Raw genomic sequence first — 22,699 nt, forward strand, 5'->3', positions numbered from 1 at the left:
TTAATTTTTCTCCATTGGTATGGTGACTTCTGTGTGGACGTCTGTGTGGCTGGTTATATCTGGATCATATATATTTAGAAGCATGCACAACTTGCATATATTCTATTGTTATTTTTATTTTGATCTAATTATTTGCTCTATGGTTGCTACTTGATTTATTTAGATACATTTTATGACTTTTAATACATCTTTGAAAACTATTAAAGAACCAATTTCTTTAAATCTTTTATGACCAAAGGATTTTATATTCATATTTTATGGTTGTTAATTTATTATTTGGTTTAATTTTTGTTGTGGGATGAACTGACCCCTTACACCAATATTTAGGTACTAATGATCTCAAAAGTTGTATGAATGATGTTTGATTGGTGCACGCGCGTGGGAAAGTGAGACCTTTACTTTAAAAATAATATTTTGTATTACTAAAAATTTTGTCGTACATTGTAAAGTTATTTACTTTTCATCATTAACTTTTAATAGAAATGCGGAAGTGAGATTTCATTTGCTGGTAAATAATTGAATGTAATTAATTTCAATCAACCTTGCTTATTTTGAATTTCACTTAAAGAGACTTTATTTTATTTTGGAGCATAAATGAATATTGATCTAATAACTGGAATATTAATTTTGCAAATAAATGAATAAATAATATTTTAGTAAATTGCATTACATTCTTTTACAAAAAAAAATATCAAGTCATTTTTTGACGCACCTTCAAATTATTACATGATGAACTACTTCTAAAAACAAAAATTATAGTTATTTCTAAAAGAAAACTAATATGTTTAAATAATTTTTGGATCAAAAAATTTGGGGCGTTACACTATCGATTTGCAACCAGGAGGTAAGTCTGCTAAATGTCAGGTCCTGTTAGAGTCTAGAGAATCCATCTCATCATTTATAGCTTCTTGCTATAAATCTGCATAGAGATGACAAAGCTTCTTGAAGATTTACATGATCCTCTTATAAGGTATAGGTTGTATAATCAGGTTTATAATCTTTAGAAACTTTGGCTCTCTTACTTCTTTGAGGTTCTATTTTGTCTTGTTTGTTGCTTTTAGTGCTCCTCATCAATGAACATGACTTGGTTTACTACTCTCACTATTTCTCGATTTAGGGCGAGGTACATTTTAACACCCTATCATTTTATCATAATTTTTACATTTTTTTGTGTAAACCAAGGAATCCTAACATACAACATTTAAGGGATTGAAATTTTTCAACATATGTTTTCCATACGCATTGCCCATGAATCGAACTATTGACAAAATAGTTACTAGACCTAAATATCAAACACTTGTGCTAGACCATGTCTTCTGCAAACAACCACGGAGTATCGTTGAGAGCTCTAAATTTATCTCATGTAAATATACATTTTGATGAATTATCATCACAATTAGAATACATTTTTACCATCTTGTACAGCAACAATATATAAAAGTTCGAATGATAGTCGTCAAACAAAAAGTTAATACTATGAAAACTTGTGAATTTTGGAACTCGTATACTAGAAAAAAAAAATATCGAAGCTAAAAAAAATATTTATTTGAACAGATATAGAGACTGAAAATATTATTTACCATAAAATTTGGGATTAAATAAATTTTTAGTCCAAATAAAATATAAGTGTTTTTTCCTTAATATAAGGATATATTTAACAGCTTCCTTACAAAATATAAGTGTTTCATATTTATAAATTTCTCACTTGTTAAAAAAATATAAATTGTTGTAAGGAAATTTCTTATAATGCCTTAAATATTATTGTAAAAAGTTATTTAAAAATTTGAAGAAGGCACAGTAGTTAGTTTAAAATCAGAGACCAAAAATAAAAATGTTAAATTATAAGGGACTAAAAGTTGATGAATTTTTTTTTAAGGATAAAATACAAAATAGTGAGATTTTATAGGGATCAAAAACTTATTTAATCTTAACATTCTTGCGACTATGTATCCGATTGTTTAAGATTTTTTAAAAATTATATGTATAGTATTTTATATTTTTGTTATAACATTCTTGAAAAAGAATTTTAAAAATAAAACTTCAGATGAAAAATTGGTTTCAATAGTTTGTCTTAAAATAGGATTTTAAGTATTTCATCTATTTTCTATAATTTTTTTTGGATAATGAAATTTCAAAAAATGATTAAAATAAAAAGCTATTTTGAGAAACTCTTCGTAAAAATAATTTTTAAAAGATCAATTTTTGAAAAATAAAATCATTTTTATCATATTAAAATCTCTAATAATATATATATATATATATATATATATATATAAGTTATTAAATGTCAAAATTACTTTTTAATTAATAACAAATAAATCTAAAAGACTTCTAATATTTTTAAATAAATTTTCATAAAAATCATTTAAAAATATATAAAATCAAAATATTTTTAAAAAAATCTTAAACAAAAGTGCCTATAATAAGGCTCTATTTGCTGAGCTAAATCAGCTAGTTCATAATATATTGCACTGGTTTATAAGTTTGTTAATTTGATTAAAGGAAAAGTGTTTGGAAAATATGCTTATCGATCTTAGCGGCTTAAATCGATTTTTCGTAAGCTATACTTGAGAAAATTTATAGTTGTTTTTTACTAAAAAAGATTTTAAAGTGTAACAGTGAACTAATTAATTTTAGAATCTTTTTCACGTACTATTTAACCTAATAATATGTTTATATCTGCAATTTTGATCCTTTATTATTTGAATAGATCAAGTTTCTCATTTTTTTAACATGCTAATATTGACATATTATTAGTTTTTTTTCTTAATTTTTATCCAAATATTGAAGATTTGACATTGATTTTGAAATATAAATAATTTTTATTTAACAAACATGCATGTTTTAAATATTAAATACCTTTACAAATGAAAAAAAATATTAGACACCGTTGTGTAAACTAGTTTTATATTAACATTAAATTAAAATAAAATATCTAATAGTTTTTAAAAAAAAAACAACCGGATGCAATACTTACTTATGCCACAAGTTGATTGGTTTATGTTCAATGACAATGTGAAGTTATTTTATAATCTCATTATAAAACAATTACACTCTTTACAAATTCACGTATGAGCTATATGATATTACAATTTAAGAAGAAATTCAATATCTATGTAAAAAAGTCCAACTAAAAAAGAGATATAAGATTAATTTAGTATCTAGAACAAGAGATTCAATGAATGAAGTGATAAAGAGGTCGTATGTTTGATTTCGACACTCACCAAAATATTAACAATATATTAATTATTAACAATATTGATTTGATTGTTGAAAAAAAAAAAAAAAACCTTGCCCTCAAGTTGAGGGTAATAACATTCCTACTAAGTTCCAGGAAAATATGATCATAGACACCACTTATTTGTTATTATTTAATACACCTTATATTATTACACCTTTCAAATAATTCACAATTCCACCGTCCATTTTCAACATTTCGTAAACACGATTTAATAATCTGAAAATATAATAAAATAGAAATGTTACCAAAAGTTCCAAGTTATGTATATACACATTGCTTCTGCTTCGAAATGATATAATTAGTTTTTTCAACTTTCAACCTTAATTTAAATGTATTTACTAAGGTTATTGATTGAGAATGAGAGAGAAGCTAGCATTTCAAACCTTGAGTTGGAGGCTAAGGTGACGGTATAACCTTCGTGCTAAGTTCCGAGAAAATATGATCATGCGTGTATTTATTTCAAATATTTTCAGTTCTTTCTTATTTATCTGAAAATAATAAAACTAAAATTATATCGAAAATTACCATTTATACATACACATTGCTACTGCATCGAAACTACATATATCATATAGCTTTTATTTTTAATACTAAATTTCTAATCCCAAAAAGGATAATGAGAAAAGAAAAAGTGAGGAATAAGAGGAGTTCTTATCACATATTTCAGGCGTTTGCATTGACCGATTATGATAAATTCCATCTTAATTTACCAATCAAAAGAAGATAAATTTGAAAAAAATATTTTAGTGGTTTTTGAAAACATAGAGGAGAGGAAGTTGAAGCTCTCTCATTATTAACATAATAAAATTTTAGTCTCGAAACAAACAAACAAACAATTTGTGATATCATTTGGATTTAAGTTACCAATTTGGTGTCAGTTTTTTCGTATTTTTTTTAGTCTCCCAATTGAATACATCTCTTTAGAATTTGTGATACCATTTGGATTTAAGTTATCAATTTGGGTATCAGTTTCTTATATTTTTATTTTAGCCTCCCAATTTGATTACATCTCTTTAGAATTATTTAGTAAGTTCATTTCTCTACTAATTTATTTATAAAGTAACATAATAAAATGATATTTCTGCGGAGTGTAGTGAATCAAAATTTTACAAACAAAGGAGGGATGGTAAACAAAGTGCCAAATTGTGTAAGATACATTGTTTCACATGATATAGTTATTTTTGTTGCGTAATAAAATTATTACTATGAATGTAAAATTGGGGTCGAGCCGCGGATAAAAAATACCCAAGTTATCTCTATTTCTTTTTGTATTAACAGGATATTTTGAGACTAATTTTTGGTAGCTAAGTAATTAAAGCCTTACAAATAGTTTTTTTTTTATTCATTTTACTGAATAGGTGGTTTCTACAAAAATTTAATTTTTTTTCTCTGTATTTTTATGTGATTTATTTGTCTGAGTGCGATACAGGATCGACTCAAAGGTAAAAATATTAATAAAATTATTTTAGACTTTTAAGAAAAATTAATTTTTTATTTAATAAAAGACATCCAAAAATATTTTATACTTAATAGAAATGCAAGAAGTTTGGTCGAACCATCATTAAAAAAAAATCATATAAAATTAATTATATTAATTTAATAAATAATTTTTTATTTTAAAGTATTTAATAAATAATTTTTTATAAAAAATTTAGTAAAATATTACTACATTATTTTATTCATCATCTTAGTGTAGCGATTTTTTATTTTTCTGTTTTGTTTTGATATTGTTCGTTTAATATAGATTTTTAGGGTAGACATGTGGTTTTATACTACTAAAGAGAGTTTTGTGGATATATTTGCAAAACATTTTTTGTGGGACTTCGAATTTATATTTTATTGATATATTTTATCAATTTAAATGAGTAAATGTATTTTTAGTAAAAAATAAAAAGAATTTGAATTAAATGTTTTTTATATATAAAAATTGAAGTTAAGAATTTCAAAGTTAATTAGAAATGAATTAATTTATGAAGAAATTTGACCATATTGCCATGGTGATCGGGTAAGGCTTACGTGTAGGAACATTGGATTGTATAATTTCATATTACGTTCCAGGAAGAAGATATATCCAATATACAATAACAATTAACCAACACATTTCAAATAATTTGACATTTTCTCTTCTTCAATTCTGAAGACAATCTGGGAAATTTAACATTTCGTAATGCACAAGGATCATGGAAAAATTAATATATTTAACAAATAAAACCGAAATGTTTCAGAAAATCACCATTTCCTTTTATTCACTTTTTCCAATTTGTTTCTTATATATTAATTCATCATCTGTTTTATGAGAAAAAAAATACTAAATTTTATTTGAGGCGAACACCCACCTAGCAATTAATGTATAGTCACAACCAATCAAATAATTTGTAGGAGATATTTATGTATGTAGGTTTATTTAGTGACTCTGATTGTGTAGAGGTTCTGCAAATGGTTGACTACTATGATGCAAATTTCATCAAATTCATCTTTAAATAAATTCATATTTTTATCTCTAACAATGTCAAATAAAGAATGAAAATATAAATTTATTTGAAAATTTGAGTTACAAATTTGATGAAATTTGTATTATATTGAATAATATAATTAATTTTATAAGTTTTATTTGAAAATTTTGATGAATTTTTTGAATTTTTGTAAAAAAAAAATGATAATATTATTGACATTTTAAAACACAAAAGATCAAATTGTCACTTAAAATTAATATAAATGATTAAATCAGGAAGATAAAAAAAAGAGATAAGACTAAAACGTTAATGAAAATTAAGTTAAGAGACCACATATTAATTTAGCCTAAAACATTGACGCACCACACCTCAAATTTTTGACTATATATTATATTTTGAACCATGTAACACTTTATTTTTATTTTTTTAAATTAGACTTTAACATTAATACTTAGGGAAGTGTTCACTCAAGAATTTCTCATATCTAAGATACTCTCTAAGGAATTATTCGTAACATTGAACAGCTACCCGAATTTACAATAAAAGGGTCAAGAATATCATTCTACGAGCATGTAATTCCAAATCTTTGTGCAATCTTGGAGATATTTCCTTAGAACAATGCCACTACACTACATGTTTTCATTTTTCTAGTTATATGTAACAATACTTGAGAAGACCATTAAATTAAATACTACTTGAATGAAATATAAGCAAAAATATATTTTCATTCTGAATAGAGTAGTTCAAATTATCATGACATACATAACTTCAATTTAACACTCCTCTACCTAAGATACTTGATAGCTCTAGTGAATCATAGGTTTACCTCGCCTAAATAAAGTACTACAAACGTAGGCAGAGTATACTATATCAGACCATAAAGAAAATTGTAGGAAAATAAACAATGGTATTGGTAAAAATGCAAGGGCAGCAATGAAGTTTGGAACCCATTTCAAACCATGATAATATGTTATAAAGAAGGCACTACTAAATGCTACCATCATGCTGATTATTGAGACAAACAATGTCACTAATCCAGCTAGCAACTTGAAAGGCAATGACTTGAGAAAATCTTCCTCTGCATATCGCGATATAAGGATAGACAGAAAAATTAGTACTGAAGTTGAAGATGAGATAAGTGCCATGGAATCTGATAAAGAAAATACGAGAAAGGAAGGTTTGTCCAAATAATTTGGAGATCGTGTGTCATCATTATTTCCACCAGGTAAACTAAATGGAGCAGAAAAAACTCCTGTAGCAATGAGAGTTGAAACAACCATACAAGAACTTGCTGTTCTCTGCATCCATGACTCTCCTCTTTGGAGCAATTCTTCATGTTCTTTCGTAAATAGTTGACAAGGTGTAGATCCTTCGGAATTTTGCATTTCTATTAGTGATGGTCGCATTATCTTCTTTACCTCCTGTCAAACCAAATGATATATGTAATGTTATCTTCTTTACCTTCTTACATGTGGGCTAGCGTAATTGACACCTTTGTACATGTGAGTTTGTTAATAATGTGACATGAACTCAAAATCATACCTCAAACCATGACAATTCAAGCATCATTTGAAGAGCTGCTCCAGGAACTATATTGAGTCGATCTGGTGGTGCTAACTTTGCAACAGCATGCAATAAATTATTGTCCTTATCATCTACAAAAGCACTTATGAAATCTTTGAAAGTACCTATTTCATGTATCAAATTGAAGATACTAGCATGGCGGTGCAAAACAGCCATGTGAATTATGCTTTGACCAGTTGTATTTAGTTCCCATATCAAATCAGGATAAGTGCTCATAACAATTGATAGAAACTCAAAATTTCCATTCTCTGCAGCAAGAAATGTTACTTGAGATGGTTCTCTCATGACTTCCATCATCTCTGAGTCATCTAAGTTAAGAAATTCATCCCACATGCGTCTTATGAGCTTTAGGATTGGACCATCTCTCTTACCTAAATATGAAAATTTATTGTTAAGAATCATGGCTGAGGCCAAAAAAGAGACAAATAATTAAAGAGTAAAATAAATTTTGAAATAATTATTTTAAAGAATTGTTATATAATTATAGTATGATGCACTTTTATATAGTGCTATATAACTAATCTAACAAATTTCACTTAATTATAAGTATTTTTAACTACTTCTAATACTTATCTAAAATATGATAATTCTCATGATTTTGACGATGAGATTTGAAGAATGAAAAGTCATTAGAGTTATTTTACCAATTGAATAAAAATCAAACTTTATAATATTGAATTCTTCGAAGACATTTAAGTAATAAATGCATAATTTATTATATTTTATTATTGGTCTAAAATAGATTGATTTGTTTTTTTTATTTATTTCAATATAAAATGATTTTTAAAGAAAATTGATTATTAATGATTTTGAAAAAAAAATGGATGGAAGAAATATTTTTAATGATTATGAAGACACTATTATCTTAATTTGCCAAAGGAACAAAAAATCTTAGATTTAATTGTAATTTTGGTCCCCCTATTTTATCTGAATCGTGAAAGTAGTCCTCCATTTTATTTATCCCTAGTTTTAGTCTCTCAAATAGAATTTTGATCCAAAATTTGATAAAATTTCATTTTTGTGTTTATTTAAGTTACACCATGTCTCAAAATTTCGTGGTGCAACAATTGTACATGCAATCTATTATCATAACTTCATCAAATTTTGTACCAAAATTCTGTTTGGGGACCAAAACTGGAGAGAAATAAAATGGAGTAACTACTTTCGTGATTCAACTAAAATAAAGAGATCAAAAGTGCAATTAAGTCAAAATCTTAAGGTCGATCTTGTTTCAAATGTGTAGTCATAACATGTTAGATGATTGTATTAATTCAACCATAATAATTTTTTTATATTAACTGATCATATGCTAGCAAATACTTTAATAAATATATAACATTAAAAAAGTTTAAATTTTTTAATTGATATTTTAAATTAACAAATAACGTTAGTCAACTCTAACATGACAATTAATATGAGATAAAAAGAATTAATATGAGATAAAAAGAGTATATAATTTAATTTATTATCTAGTGCACGTGAAATACAAGTAATTATGTTCAAATTCTATCATATTGTCGATTTCTCTTATTCAATCCACTCTGTCTTATCCACACAACCAAATGATTTTAACATTAAACACACATATTAATAAAGTAAACAAAATTTTAATTGAAGTGAGTACTCTCTCTATATTTAATTAGAAGCAAAAAGTGGATACTCAAATATAAGTGTATTTATTTACATTTATTATAAGCAAAAAGTGAATAATTTATCTTGTTGAACTCAAAGTTATTTACATTTTACCTTCAATGTTAATGTTATTATGGGCCAGGTTAGTAAATTTGTTTAATTTTTTTTAATAAAACTGTCATTTTTAATAAATGAGAATTCATGTATTTTTACTTATAATTGAATTTAGAGTTCAGCCACAAAATTTGAGTTCAAAGTTGTCCTACTTTAGAATGAAATATATATAAGTAATAATGATAACTGAAAAATTAATATATTTAATATTAAACACATCAACTTTTTTCGTTTTAAAATAATTAAATTATTTCATTATTTCACATATAATAAAAAATGTATAAATGAGTAAAAGATTATATTTTTATGTCATTAAGTCATAGTTCAATTGACAAATGTCAATATTGTTAGGTCAGACGTCTTATTTCGAGTTAGAATACCTCAATTGCATGAGTTAATTATGGTGGTATTTATTATTTCTTTTAACAAAAAAATATTATTTTTACTAAATTGTATTTGTTAGAAGTGCATTAAAAAGACTTGTTCATTTTGGGAAAAAAATACTTTTTTGAAGTAGTATCATTTTTGTTTATACTACTTTCGTCTTTTCGTCTCTTATTATAAGCACCTATTGATTTTTTCATCTTATTAAGAAAAATTAATAGGATAATTAATGTGTTCATTTTATATATTAATATTTTTAAAATAATTTTTGAGTTTAAATGTGTTAAACTTGACTTTTCGTATTTTAAGATAACTTAATAGTAATAATAGGGAGTATGTGTTGAAAAATTATAAGGCTTAATTATAGTTTTAGTCCTTTATTTTTACTGATTTACGAAATTTGTCTCTCTATTTTAAATGTCGACAATTTTGACAATTTCTCTATTTTCTTAACTAAAAAATATGATGTAACATGTTTTAAATAACGTTACATATGATATGGTGATATAGAATGGTTAACACTCATAAAATTAGAATAAAACACGATAAAAACTTAACTTTCAACTTTAGAATTTTTTTCATATTTGTTATTTAATCAATGACAAATGAATAATTAATGGATCTATATGGTTTTATATCATAAAATTGTATGTCAGATCATCTAAAATATGTCAAATCGTCATTTTTTAATTCAAAAAACTATATAAGGTACAAACATTGTCGACATTTAAAATAGAATAATCTATTTCGTGAATTGATAAAAATAAAGAGATAAAATTTTCAATTAAATCAAATAATTAATAAATACACCTAAAAATTAAAAATATACTTAAATTTTGGAGAGAGCACTAGTAGTTGTATATACACTTACATAAATGCAGGGGGTTTTTGCGATGCACAAGACTTTGACAACCGCAAACCGAATGTTTTCGAGCCAATAAATGTAAGCCTGTCTCATTGTTATCTCCACGAGCAAAAGCTAGTGTTACATTCTCATTTAGCATGTCTAGAGCTAAATCTGCACCATATTTCAAATTATATCGTTTGACATTAAATTTATCCAAATTAAATATAAACAAAATTAATCTATAAAACATCATTAGTATATAAATAACTACAAAATTAATTCTATGGTCTTTAATATAAAGAAAAAAAATAAATAATCGTATTTAATTAATATTATATTGATATTTCAATTTTACTTATTATGATATTATATGTAATATATCTGCAATTTGATTTTTTAGTAAACTAATCATTAGTACCATTTTAATTTATAATGATTTTATTGAAATCAATTTTCAATTTCTATAATTTCAAAATCTAAAATGCTTACCATAGAGATCAGACTGTATGCAAGTGAGGAACACCATACTCCAATCTTTTTCATCTAGCATTTCTTTAGATTTAATAAACAAATACTTTGCCATATCATTTTTCCCCTCTAAAGCAGCCAAATAAAGAGGAGTAACACCTTGTCCACCTCTAATTGATGCCAAAGTTCCTCTATTATTCATCATTATTTCAGCAATTTCCACATTTCCAACAGCAGCAGCAAAACAAAAAGCAGTGTTATCCATGTAGTCTTTCAATTCCAAATCATTAGGGTCCATTAATTTTACCAACTCATCAACAAAGTTAACATGATTTGATCCAACTGCAATGTGGAGTACTGTTGCCCACCCTTTTGTTATGGCGGAAACTAATAATGTTTTATCTTGGTCTATTATTTTTTTGGCTTCTTTCCAATCCCCTTTTCGAGCTGCTTTGTAAAGGGGTACACATTGGGTTAGGTATCTATGTCTGTGTTCCTCTGCAACAACAAGTTTATTCAGAAAATTAGTCTCAGGATATATGAATATCACACAAAATTGATACAATAAATTAATTGAATATAATTAATGTGTCGGTAGTATGTGCGTCGGTGTCCAAAAATTTGCACTTTGTAAGAAAAAAATATTTGGCTAAACTAAAATTTAAGAAAGGGAGAAAAGCTTACTAGTGGAAACTAAATGGAGGAGAGGTCTCCTATGCTGAGCTGAAGCAACTCTATGTAAATGTTGTTGGCGAGATGTGTTGTCTTCTGTAGCCATTTTTCTGCAAAGGAAACGTATAACATTAATTTTTTTCAGCAACTAGTCGAGTTTAATATGCATGATATGAACATCATCTTTTTATATTTATTAATCCCTCTTTTTTTGGAGTCTTAATAATTACTTGAATTTTGTGAGCTTATGCAAATCACAAAAGCAGAGGGAAAACAGTGTTTGTATCTTTTTAGTGCATGTAATAATAATGCCCAATAATTAGTAAAAAGTACTACTATAATTTTATCACAAGATAATTCAACACTGTTGGAAAAAATTAAGAGGAACTGTACAAGTATGCAGCATGGGTATTACTTGTGTGATTCGTTTTTACTAGATGATTGAAAAATATTAAAATTGGGCACTAAATCTAGATAATATAAATAAAAGTGGCATATAAATAAATTATTGATCGTGGCATATAAATAAATTGGGCACAAAAGATATGATGCAATTTTTTAAAATGCAATTATTTACACGGTGAGATGTCATTTCATGTGCACGTGTAAACAAATTAGATCCAAGTTTGTTTACTACTTTTGCAAAAATTAATCCTTTTATCTTTTGCTTAAAAAACAACAAAAACTTTCACATATTTATTTTTTGTTGATTGCTCATGATATTTGTTGATTAGTGCAAAATATATTATAGGATTTACGTTTATGATAATATTTTTTAACCAATTTTTGTTTACTAGATAAAATAATAAATAAATTTATATATAATTGTAAAATTTTGAATTTAAACAGAATTTGATATTTGACCTAACAATATTGGATATTGTTAATTGAACTAAACCTTTCAAAAAAATTCAATCAATTTTTAACAATGGGAACGTATTTTATGGAGATGGCCCAATCCATGTCTATTACCAAATTGGATTGTGGTTTAATAAAGGCCCACGAATTGTGGTCCGGGCCAAATACAAATAAATATGATCCATAACAAATACACCTCTACACTTTTTATCTAATGTATCTTTTTTTTATCTTTAATGTTCTTAAATATATAAAATACACATTTGATTGCAATTCAAATTTGAAAAAACATATTTTAATTAGTCAATTCAAATAAAATTTAAAAAATCTTGAGACGATTTAAAGCGAAACAAAAAACTTTTTTTTTTAATTATATCTCATATTTTAGCATATTATTCAAAATATCCTTATTTATTTTCTCTCTTTTTCTCGCAACTTACTTTTTATCGGTGTATCTTTTAAAAAATGTACCCTTAAAGTAGAAATTTTCAATACACAATTTAAAAAATATATACATCATAATAAATTTATAGTCCACATTTTTTAAAATGAGCATCATAAATCCTAAGTTTACTGTATATACTTTTAAAAATAGTGTGTACTGTAAACATATAATTATTTACATGATTTTTTTTCAAATAAATACTGTAAATTAAAATTTATGGGCATCACATTTTACATATCAATACTAACACAAATACACTATGTATTATACTCATATTTGACCGTAACTTTATAAAATTTAGATTATCTCTAATTATCATTCATGACTTTCTCATTCTCAATATCTCTCTAAAAGAGAGAGTGATGGAGAAAAAGTAAAAGAGAAGATCCAAATATCTATCGGGTCACTTACATACTCACCTAAACTTTACACTATTTACTAGAGCTAATAATTAGGTTGATCAATTCAAATAAGTTTGATTATATGAATGAGTCAGATTTAAAAATGAGTTAGCTCAGTCTAACCCAAACAAAGTAGTAGGAGAACTATTGATTTAAAAAAAAAATTATTTATTTTTAATTACTAAATTAGTATCTCTTTATTTTTATTAAAAATAAAACAGTATCTACAAAAATATGCACATGATATTGTTTTTACTGCTTGGCAATTTTAAAATTAAAATTAAAATTAAATCAAAAATAGAAAACCTGAAACCAATGAAACTCAAAATATAAATAGGAATAAGATCTATGTGTCTGAAAAGCATCTAGATATGTGGTTGCACAGATTTTTCTTCCTAAAGGGGTCTTCATAAGTTTTTTTTTTCCCCCTCTGTATTTTTTTCTTCATCTTTAGAATACACAGTTTTTGTTCCTACTATACATGAAAATATTGACTTTTATTGCTCCATATCTTAAGTCTTGCTAGAATGTAATATATACCTCAAGAGATGAATACATACTCAAACCTATAAATAGTCAAAATTCATTAACATTTTTTGACAACAGAGAAACTGTACATTAGCTAGAACACTGGAAAAAGGTTTGTAATTAAATAATACTATAAATTATTATGAAAAATAAAATATCTCTTTGCTTTGGTTCATCTTCAACAAGATTAAGCACAAAACACGAGCATTTAGTAAAATAAAACGAGAAAAAAAAGTAGGGAGAATATAGCAAAGATTATATAAGAATAGAAGTAAGAGTTAATTAAAGAAGCATAAGAAATAAATGCAATAAATTTGATTACCTGAAAATAAAATTGGTTCAGAAATTTTCCAAGCAGCACTATGTTCATAAATAGCTAGTCAAATTCATTCTTAAGTGAAGTCTTTGCTTTGTCAAGATATAAGTCCAAGTGAAATAAAGATGAATCATGATTGTCTAGTGAAAGACTTTGTTAAACTTTTCATCAAGTCAATGCTAACTTTTTAAATTATTGAACGGTCATGCAATAACAACAAAAGAAAACAAAATAAAAAAGGTAGTGATTTTTAGGTAAATCAATATTTGTATCCTCAAAATTGTGAGAATTTGCAAAATGATGACTTTGTTTCATGCCAATTTGGTTGCCTTGAATAATCATTCGTTTCGTCAAAACAAATAAAGAATTTTTAAAATTGTAGTGTTAAAGTTGATAAAATAAATAAATAAATTGAGTGATATTATTTATTTAAAAGTGGATTGTTGTTTGTAAATTTGATAACTAAACTTTGTGATGCTTACAATTACAAAATATCCAAATAAGTTAGGTTATAATGGAGGCGAGTTTTATAAATGGTCCAATGTAGTACTAAATATATATTAGGTACTATAGTTATTTAGATACCTGAAAATAAAATAATACAAGCCGCCTTTGAGGACTAACACAACACCACATGATAGAAGCGGTTGAGAATTAATGCTTTTATTTTAATTTATGTGGTCCCGTTACTATATACCGTATCTCAATTCTGTTTTTTATGCTAAAAATTCATTAGGGAGGAAAAATTAAAAACTGGATTACATAAACCTTATTCGGAAAAAATAATTACTCTGATTTTTAATCCTCAAATGGATATTATATAACTGGTGACTTTTATTTGTATTTTCTTGTCTTAATAATCACTTATATAAAATAAATTTCACTTAAAATGATTCTCCATGTATCTAGTAGTTGTGGTCGTATCTTAATACCTCAAAATGTTGGTCTTGGATCAAATGCAAGTATATGAATTTTTTTATTTATTTTGTGATTTGATTTGTGTAGTTGACAATTCTTGAAGGATAACAATTTGAGTTGGACTGTGCAGCCATATTTGTGTACACGACATTTGTGGGGAGAATTATTACGTGTAGCAGTTATTTATAGTTTATATGTTGTATAAATTTTTTAAATGTTCAGAAAAATATTGTTATGACATTCACGAAGTGGAGTAAAATAGTATAGTCTAAACTTTAATTATGAATCTAGAAAAAAATTATACATGAAATTGAAAATTTCAATTTAAAAATATCTAAGTATTTGTAAATAAATAAAAATTCTTTTGTAAATTTTTAAAATAATTTAAAATATTTAAAAATTTTACAAACTTTAAAATAACTTCAAGTGAGACTTAATTAAACTATAACATTAATCTAGATTCAAAATATGATATGACTCTAACTAATCATATTGAAGGATTGATGAACAATCTGAATACTCCTGAATCTTTCAATGTATACATAACCTAGATTTAATAAAAACGATTATAGATGTTTCTCAATCATGCCATTGTATTAAGTATAGAAAATTCTCTCGACAAACTATCTCTCAATTTAATAAATATTTTTTCTTTGTAAGTTGTACTCAAATCTTTCAAACAATTTAAGTCACTAATGAGTAATCTAATTACTTAAATTCTATATAACAAGTAAGTTATAAAAATTACATTGGTTTCACCCAATACCCTCTATTTGAATAACATTTTTTGATAAGATTGGACATAATTAAGTCCCTAAGTGGTGTTTCACTTACCTTCGCTTACCCCTCGCTTATGTCGTATATATCAGATAGTTCATCTAACTATATAATTAATCATATATATATATATATATATATATATATATATAACTATAATAATAAATAGTATGTATCTAATCATAATCTACGAGTAATCATTTACTTCATTCACACAATTGAACATGCACTTAACATAGAAATCATATGAGTATATATATATACACACACACACACACACACCATGTATTAGCATCAAACTTCCAAGAAAAAGTGTTATATTTAAGATTTCAAACACAATTAATTTCACTCGAAACTGATCTATATAACTCAAGTTATGATATTCTAAAGTCAACATTATATAATAATCTTACGACAAAACAATTGTGTTTACAATACAACTGAGTCATTTCTATATTTAGTAAAACCATAAATTTTAATATGATAAAATTAATATATGTCTTCTTTGAGACCCACTTGGTTTCACTAAAAAACGAGTTTCCTAACTCAATATATAGATATTTGAAGATGACTAATCCATAACAACTTATAAAACATAACAATTCACTTCATAAAATTACATAAATTTATAAAATTAATATAAACTTATAAAAATTTACAATAACAAAGTAATAAAAATAAACTTTGAAGTCCAATTTATTACACTAAAAACTTATTCATATTGCTTATGTTATACTCATTTTAACTCAATTACATTATAATATTTTATGCAGTAAACACTATAACTTTGGCAATTTAATTAAAATATTGAACAATATCCGATTTGAATAAACAACAATATTTTGGAAATTTTAAAATGTCTAGTTTATAAATTTAATTTGTAATCTGAATAATAGACATTCAATTAATACAGTTTAATAAAATAAGGTATATATATGCACAAAACGGAACAACAAATTTTTTCAACTTGTAACTCAATTTTCTCGATCAATTCTTGATGAGAATTAGTGAAATATGTTCATATTTCAAATGTAATTAAATCTAGTTTCTAATGGGACAAAAGTCAGATCAAAACATTATCTATAGAGAAAATTATGAATCAAGTACCGAAAATATATTTATACGGGTTCAGAGACAATATTATATTATTCTCATTTCAAGATTTATAATATTCAGTTCATTTGCTCTAACTATAAAATGTATTCCAAATTCAGCATGAATCCAATATAAGAATGAAAAATTATTAGAATAATCTTGGATTGCTTACAATAGAGATAAAGTATTGCATGCCTTTAAAGAAAATATCTTACTTATTATAATCTCCACTAAGGGTCTCAAGAGTAATAAGTAAGGAATAGGCTAAATTACATTTGTGGTCCTTTAACTTAATCTCAGGTAACGTTTTAGTCCTTTATCTTTTTTTTTTTCCCGACTTGGTCCTTTATTTTAATTTTAAGTGACAATTTGATATTTTATGTTTTAAAATTTCAACAATGTTATCCTTTTTTATACAAAAATTCAAAAAAAAATTCAATCAAAACTCATAAAATTAATTATATTCTTCAATATAATACGAATTTTATCAAATTCGTAACGCAAATCTTCAAATAAACTCATATTTTCATACTTTATTTGATATTGTTAGGAATAAAGGACTAAATTGGGAAAAAAAAAAGATAAAGGACTAAAACGTTACTTGAGATTAAGTTAAAGGATCACAAATGTAATTTAGCCTAAGGAATATAATAACACAATGCATAAATCTGACACAAAAATTTTAATAACGAATGCGGTACTCGAACTATCATTAACATGAGTATAAAACTAAAATTACATTTGAATACTAAAAAAAATGTATTAACAACAATACACCAATGGAGTATGATTATAGTCAAAATAAATTTAATTATTTACTTAAAACAAAATTAGTACAAATGTATTCACGATAGATGAGATTACAATAATATAAATTAAGAATAATTATGTTTAATAAGTAAAGGTTAAATAAGTTTTTATTTCATATAAAATCTTACTATTTTATTTTTAGTCCTTATAAAAAATTTCATCAACTTTAAGTCCTTCAAAAAATTTCTTTTCATTTATAGTCCTTGATTTTAACCAACTTATTATATATTTTTAAAAATTTGGAATGATTCTTTGCAATAACATGTACATGTAATAATCTTAACTATATATCAATATGAGAGGCTAGAATTACCTCCAAATGATGACAACATGTCTATGATCTACCATCAACAACCTTTTTATTGTGTGTAAAAGAGGAGAAAATTTATCTCTATTCCACTAACGATTAATTGTTTGGTGTATAGTATCAATGAGGAAAGTATACTATATAATGGAAAGAGATATAGGTCTCTTCCTTAATGGTGATAGAACAAGGGACTCACATTCCCATCATTGAAAGTCCCATGCTCCTCCATATCCACCGACTATCTTGTAAGTGATTAATAATAATAATAATAATAATAATAATAATAATAATAATAATAATAATAATAATAATGTCAATTAAAATTCAATAATAGTGATAACTTAATTGATGTTTCAATATTTTGACATCTAATTGATCGGTGTCTTAGGCAAAAGCTTAATATGACTATGCTATAGTAATATAATCCAACGATTTGTATATTGAGAATCACAATTCTAACAATTCTAACCCACAATGCAAACATAACATGCATGATAGGCTCATGCTATCATACAATGTATCATCATCAGATAATACCATAATACACCAAGTGACACATAACATTCATATTTAATCATAGCATCATCATAATCAACATATCATGTACATCATGCAAACTAAAATTGTATGACATACGAAATGCACGTGATCTATACATTTATTTGAATGTTTCTTCGATCAAATTTAACTATTATTGCACCATGATAAAATTATAGAAAATACAAACACTTGAAAGTTTGCTTCCAACACCGAGATGAACACCACCACCACCACCACAAATTTAGTAAATTTAAAATATTTAATGGATTTAATATTAATTTTTGTCTTGAGCATTTATAATTAAGTTAAATTTGAGCAATATCTAAATCTCAATATCATTTCCAACGTAACATATTAATGTAACATTTTGAAAAAAAAAATTATCCTTTAAAAATCAGTAATTTAAGAAATTATACTTAAAATATTTAGTCTATCATATTTTAGTCTTCCTCAACAAATATTAAATATTTTAATTCATTAAATAACTATCATGCAATATGATTGGTACTAAGCAATTGATTAAAGGAAGTTGGTAATAAATTATCGGAGAACACTGCCAGAAGGTGGAAGGTCGGTGGGGTGATGGCAAAATGAGAATTGTTTTGGAGTTTTCACTACAAGAAAAACACTATTTTGTGGCCAACTTTATAAATATTTTGTGGCTGAATAAAACTCTCACAAATTAGTGACCAAAAAAGCTCTCACAAATACCAAAATTGAAATTGGTCTTTATTTGTGGCTGAAAAAGCCCTCACAAATTTTTAAATATTTAACTGAATTTTGTGGCTGCCTAAGCCCTCACAAAATCACAACGTTGTGATTTTGTGAGGGCTTAGGCAGCCACAAAATCCAGTTAAATTTTTAAGAATTTTGTGAGGTCTTTTACAGCCACAAAAAATAAATTTTGTGAGGGGCAAAGCCGTCACAAATGACTGAAGTGACATGTCCATTTGTGGCAGCATAGGCCGCCACAAAAGCAAGTGAACGTGGCATTTATGGCTGCAAAGGCCGCCACAAAGGAAGCACAATGACGTTGGACTTTATGGCCGCTCAGGCCGTCACAAAGGATTAGACTGTTACCTTTTGTGGCGGCAAATGCCGCAACAAACTACAATTGTACCGTTGGCACGTTCTGGCCGCCCAGGCTGCCACAAATGCCTAATATTCGTTGGTCATTGTGGCTACTTTGGCCGCCACAAATGATCAAGCATACCCTATATATATTACTTCACTCCTCTTTCATTTTTTCACTTCTAACTTCTCTCTAAAACCTCCTTCTAACTATTCTCTCCACCTTCTCTCTACAAAAAATATTCATCAAGCTTGATTCAATTTTGGTAAGTTTATATTATATTATATATGTAGTTTTTTAACCTATCAGAGCGGGGTTTCTCCCAAACTTGAACTTCAAAACTCATTAACCTGTAATAACTGCGATTTTGCAAACGTAGAGTCAAGCCAATCAAACACAAACAGCAAATGAGGTGAGTTTCAAAATCATGTTTATAGTGTAATATACGTAAGAAGAACACGCAAACAATCACAATAGACTGTATCATAACACATCATGATATATCCAAATAGTCAAGAAAAATAATATCATATTATAATGAAAAAATCACTCAAGTAAATTCAGTATATCGTCATATCATCACATCATCCAAGGGAAATTATTATAACTTTTGAAACACATTAATCATGATAAAACAATCACAAAAAAATGCAATATTATGCATGAGCTTAAACTCTACTTCACAATTTGGTACTATTCTAACTCTGAAGTACTTAATATAGGAGGCTTATACTATGCCAGCATCCCCGTTGACGGACAATTCAAATTCACTACGCCAAAAATGACATTTTATAGCGCGCCTTTTATAGCGCTTACTAAATACAAGCGCTGTTGTAAATATATTTTAAAAATAACGGAGCATATAACAACGCTTTTTTGACAAGCGCTGTTGTAGGGTCATATAGCGTTTGCGCATAATGTTTACAAGGCTTTTACATCGCTTTTTGTACAAGCGTTGTAAAAGTCAAATAATTAAATGACTTATTACACCGTTTTTTTTACAAGCGTTGTAAAAGTCAAATAATTAAATGACTTATTACACCGTTTTTTTTACAAGCGTTGTAAAAGTCAAATAATTAAATGACTTATTACAACGTTTTTTTACACTTTTGAAAAATAAAGCAATTAATATATAAAACATTGATATATATATATATATATGGATTTATACCGTAGTTGGATGTACGATAGGAATTTTCCTGGAAGAAAGGGTCTTAAACAACGTTTTGCTAACAAGGTTGAAGACTTTCTGAATTTTGCGAGAGTGCAACAAATTGTCCAAGATGAAGGGGGAATGAGATGTCCATGTTGTTTATGTCGATGTAGACGGTTTAAAAGTGAAGATGAAATAAGATTGCATTTGTATGCAGATGGATTTATGCCTAACTACTGGATTTGGACTAATCATGGAGAAGAGTCTCCGACGACGCCTAATACTAGTACATCTGTGGAGAATTATAACATAGGTCCTTCAAGTAGTACTAACATGTTAGGTATAGATTATTATAACTATCAACATTTTGAGGCGATGAATGATATGATCTCGGATACTGTTGGGGTTAATTTGTCATTCAATGAAGATCAATATAACGATACTGATGGACTTCCCAATGAAGAAGCTCGTAGATTTTATGGTCTTTTAAAAGAGACAAATAAACCGTTGTTTGAAGGTTCTTCAAACTCAAAGTTATCAATGTGTATTAGACTATTAGGTCTAAAGTCTCAATTTCATGTTCCTGATTTAGCTTTTGATTTGATGACTAAAATGATGCTAGACGCAACACATGTTAGAGATGGTTTGCCGCAAAGTTATTACGATGCGAAACGGTTAGTGTCAAAGTTAGGATTAGGTGTCAAGAGGATTGATTGTTGTGTTAAAGGTTGCATGTTGTATTATGACAATGAATTTGGTATGAATGATGCTAACTTAGTTGAATGCGAGTTTTGACAACAACCCAGGTATCACCAAAGGAATAACTCTAGGGTAAGTAGGGGAAAATCAATTCCAAGGAAAGCAATGTTTTACCTACCTATTGTATCAAGATTGCAGAGATTGTTTGCATCAATACAAACTGCAGGAAATATGACGTGGCATTATGAGAATAGAAGAAATTCAAGCGAGTTGCGACATCCGTCTGATGGTCAGGCATGGAAACACTTTGATCAAATGCATCTTGATTTTGCGTCAGATCCACGCAATGTAAGACTTAGATTATCCTCAAATGGATTTACGCCTTACATACAAGCATCGTCTACTCCTTATTCTTGTTGGCCGACTATTGTTACTCCTTACAATCTTCCTCCTGATATGTGTATGTCTAAACCTTATATGTTCTTAGCTGTTGTGATACCAGGTCCTTCTAATCCTACAACTGGTATTGATATTTTTTTTACAACCTTTGATTGACGATTTGAAGAGGTTGTGGAATGGTGTCTTGACATATGATATTGCTCGGAGAGAAAATTTTATGATGAGAGCGGCATTGATGTGGACCATTAATGATTTTCCCGCTTATGGGATGTTGTGGAGGAAATGGAACACAGATGCTTACAAACAGAAGAGAGAAAAAGCAAAGATTAATAGAACATCTGAGAGGGGTACCAGTACTCATAAGGGAGGTTCCATGTCTGCTGGAGAAATTAAATATTATATGGTAATTAATTATTATTTATAATATAGGCTAAATTACATCTGTGGTCCTTTAACTTAATTTCAGGTAAAATTTTAGTCCTTTATCTTTTTTTTTCCCGACTTGGTCCTTTATTTTAATTTTAAGTGACAATTTGATATTTTATGTTTTAAAATTTCAACAATGTTATCCTTTTTTATACAAAAATTCAAAAAAAAATTCAATCAAAACTCATAAAATTAATTATATTCTTCAATATAATACAAATTTCATCAAATTCGTAACGCAAATCTTCAAATTAACTCATATTTTCATACTTTATTTGATATTGTTAGGAATAAAGGAATAAATCGGGAAGAAAAAAAAAAGATAAATGCCTAAAACGTTACTTGAAATTAAGTTAAGGGACCACAGATGTAATTTAGCCTATAATATATATCTATTAATTTATATTCAATTAATCATCACATTTCACCAACTTATAAACTTGACATTAATTTAATATTTTAGGAAAAACAACTTGGAAGGGAGGTCACTCAGGTTGAGATACATCGTTGTCTTCATGTTAATCCTGAAACAAATGAGTATACTGATGAATTATCAAAAA

At 26.7% G+C, this 22,699-nt stretch overlaps 1 protein-coding gene across 1 annotated transcript; it reads right to left on the reverse strand.

Annotated features, from left to right (window-relative positions):
- Positions 1-6,394: 6,394 nt before the first annotated feature.
- LOC101490429 (uncharacterized) lies at positions 6,395-14,090 on the reverse strand. Its single transcript, XM_012718199.3, has 6 exons — positions 13,950-14,090; positions 11,408-11,505; positions 10,745-11,221; positions 10,280-10,426; positions 7,237-7,649; positions 6,395-7,115 (listed from the first exon to the last, which is right to left on the reverse strand). The coding sequence occupies exons 2-6, from the start codon at positions 11,499-11,501 to the stop codon at positions 6,501-6,503; spliced, it is 1,746 nt and encodes a 581-aa protein (XP_012573653.1). The 5' UTR covers positions 11,502-11,505; positions 13,950-14,090; the 3' UTR covers positions 6,395-6,500.
- Positions 14,091-22,699: the final 8,609 nt, after the last annotated feature.

Source organism: Cicer arietinum, chromosome 1 (genome assembly GCF_000331145.2).
Source record: "Cicer arietinum cultivar CDC Frontier isolate Library 1 chromosome 1, Cicar.CDCFrontier_v2.0, whole genome shotgun sequence".
NCBI lineage: Eukaryota > Viridiplantae > Streptophyta > Magnoliopsida > Fabales > Fabaceae > Cicer > Cicer arietinum.

Coding starts and splice junctions, on each gene's coding strand:
- LOC101490429 (XM_012718199.3), bottom strand. CDS start 11,501: ATGGCTACAGAAGACAACACATCTCGCCAACAACATTTACATAGAGTT. Junction 10,427..10,744: donor CATACAGTCTGATCTCTATG/GTAAGCATTTTA, acceptor AATATGGTGCAG/ATTTAGCTCTAGACATGCTA. Junction 7,650..10,279: donor CAAAAACCCCCTGCATTTAT/GTAAGTGTATAT, acceptor TTTCATATTTAG/GTAAGAGAGATGGTCCAATC.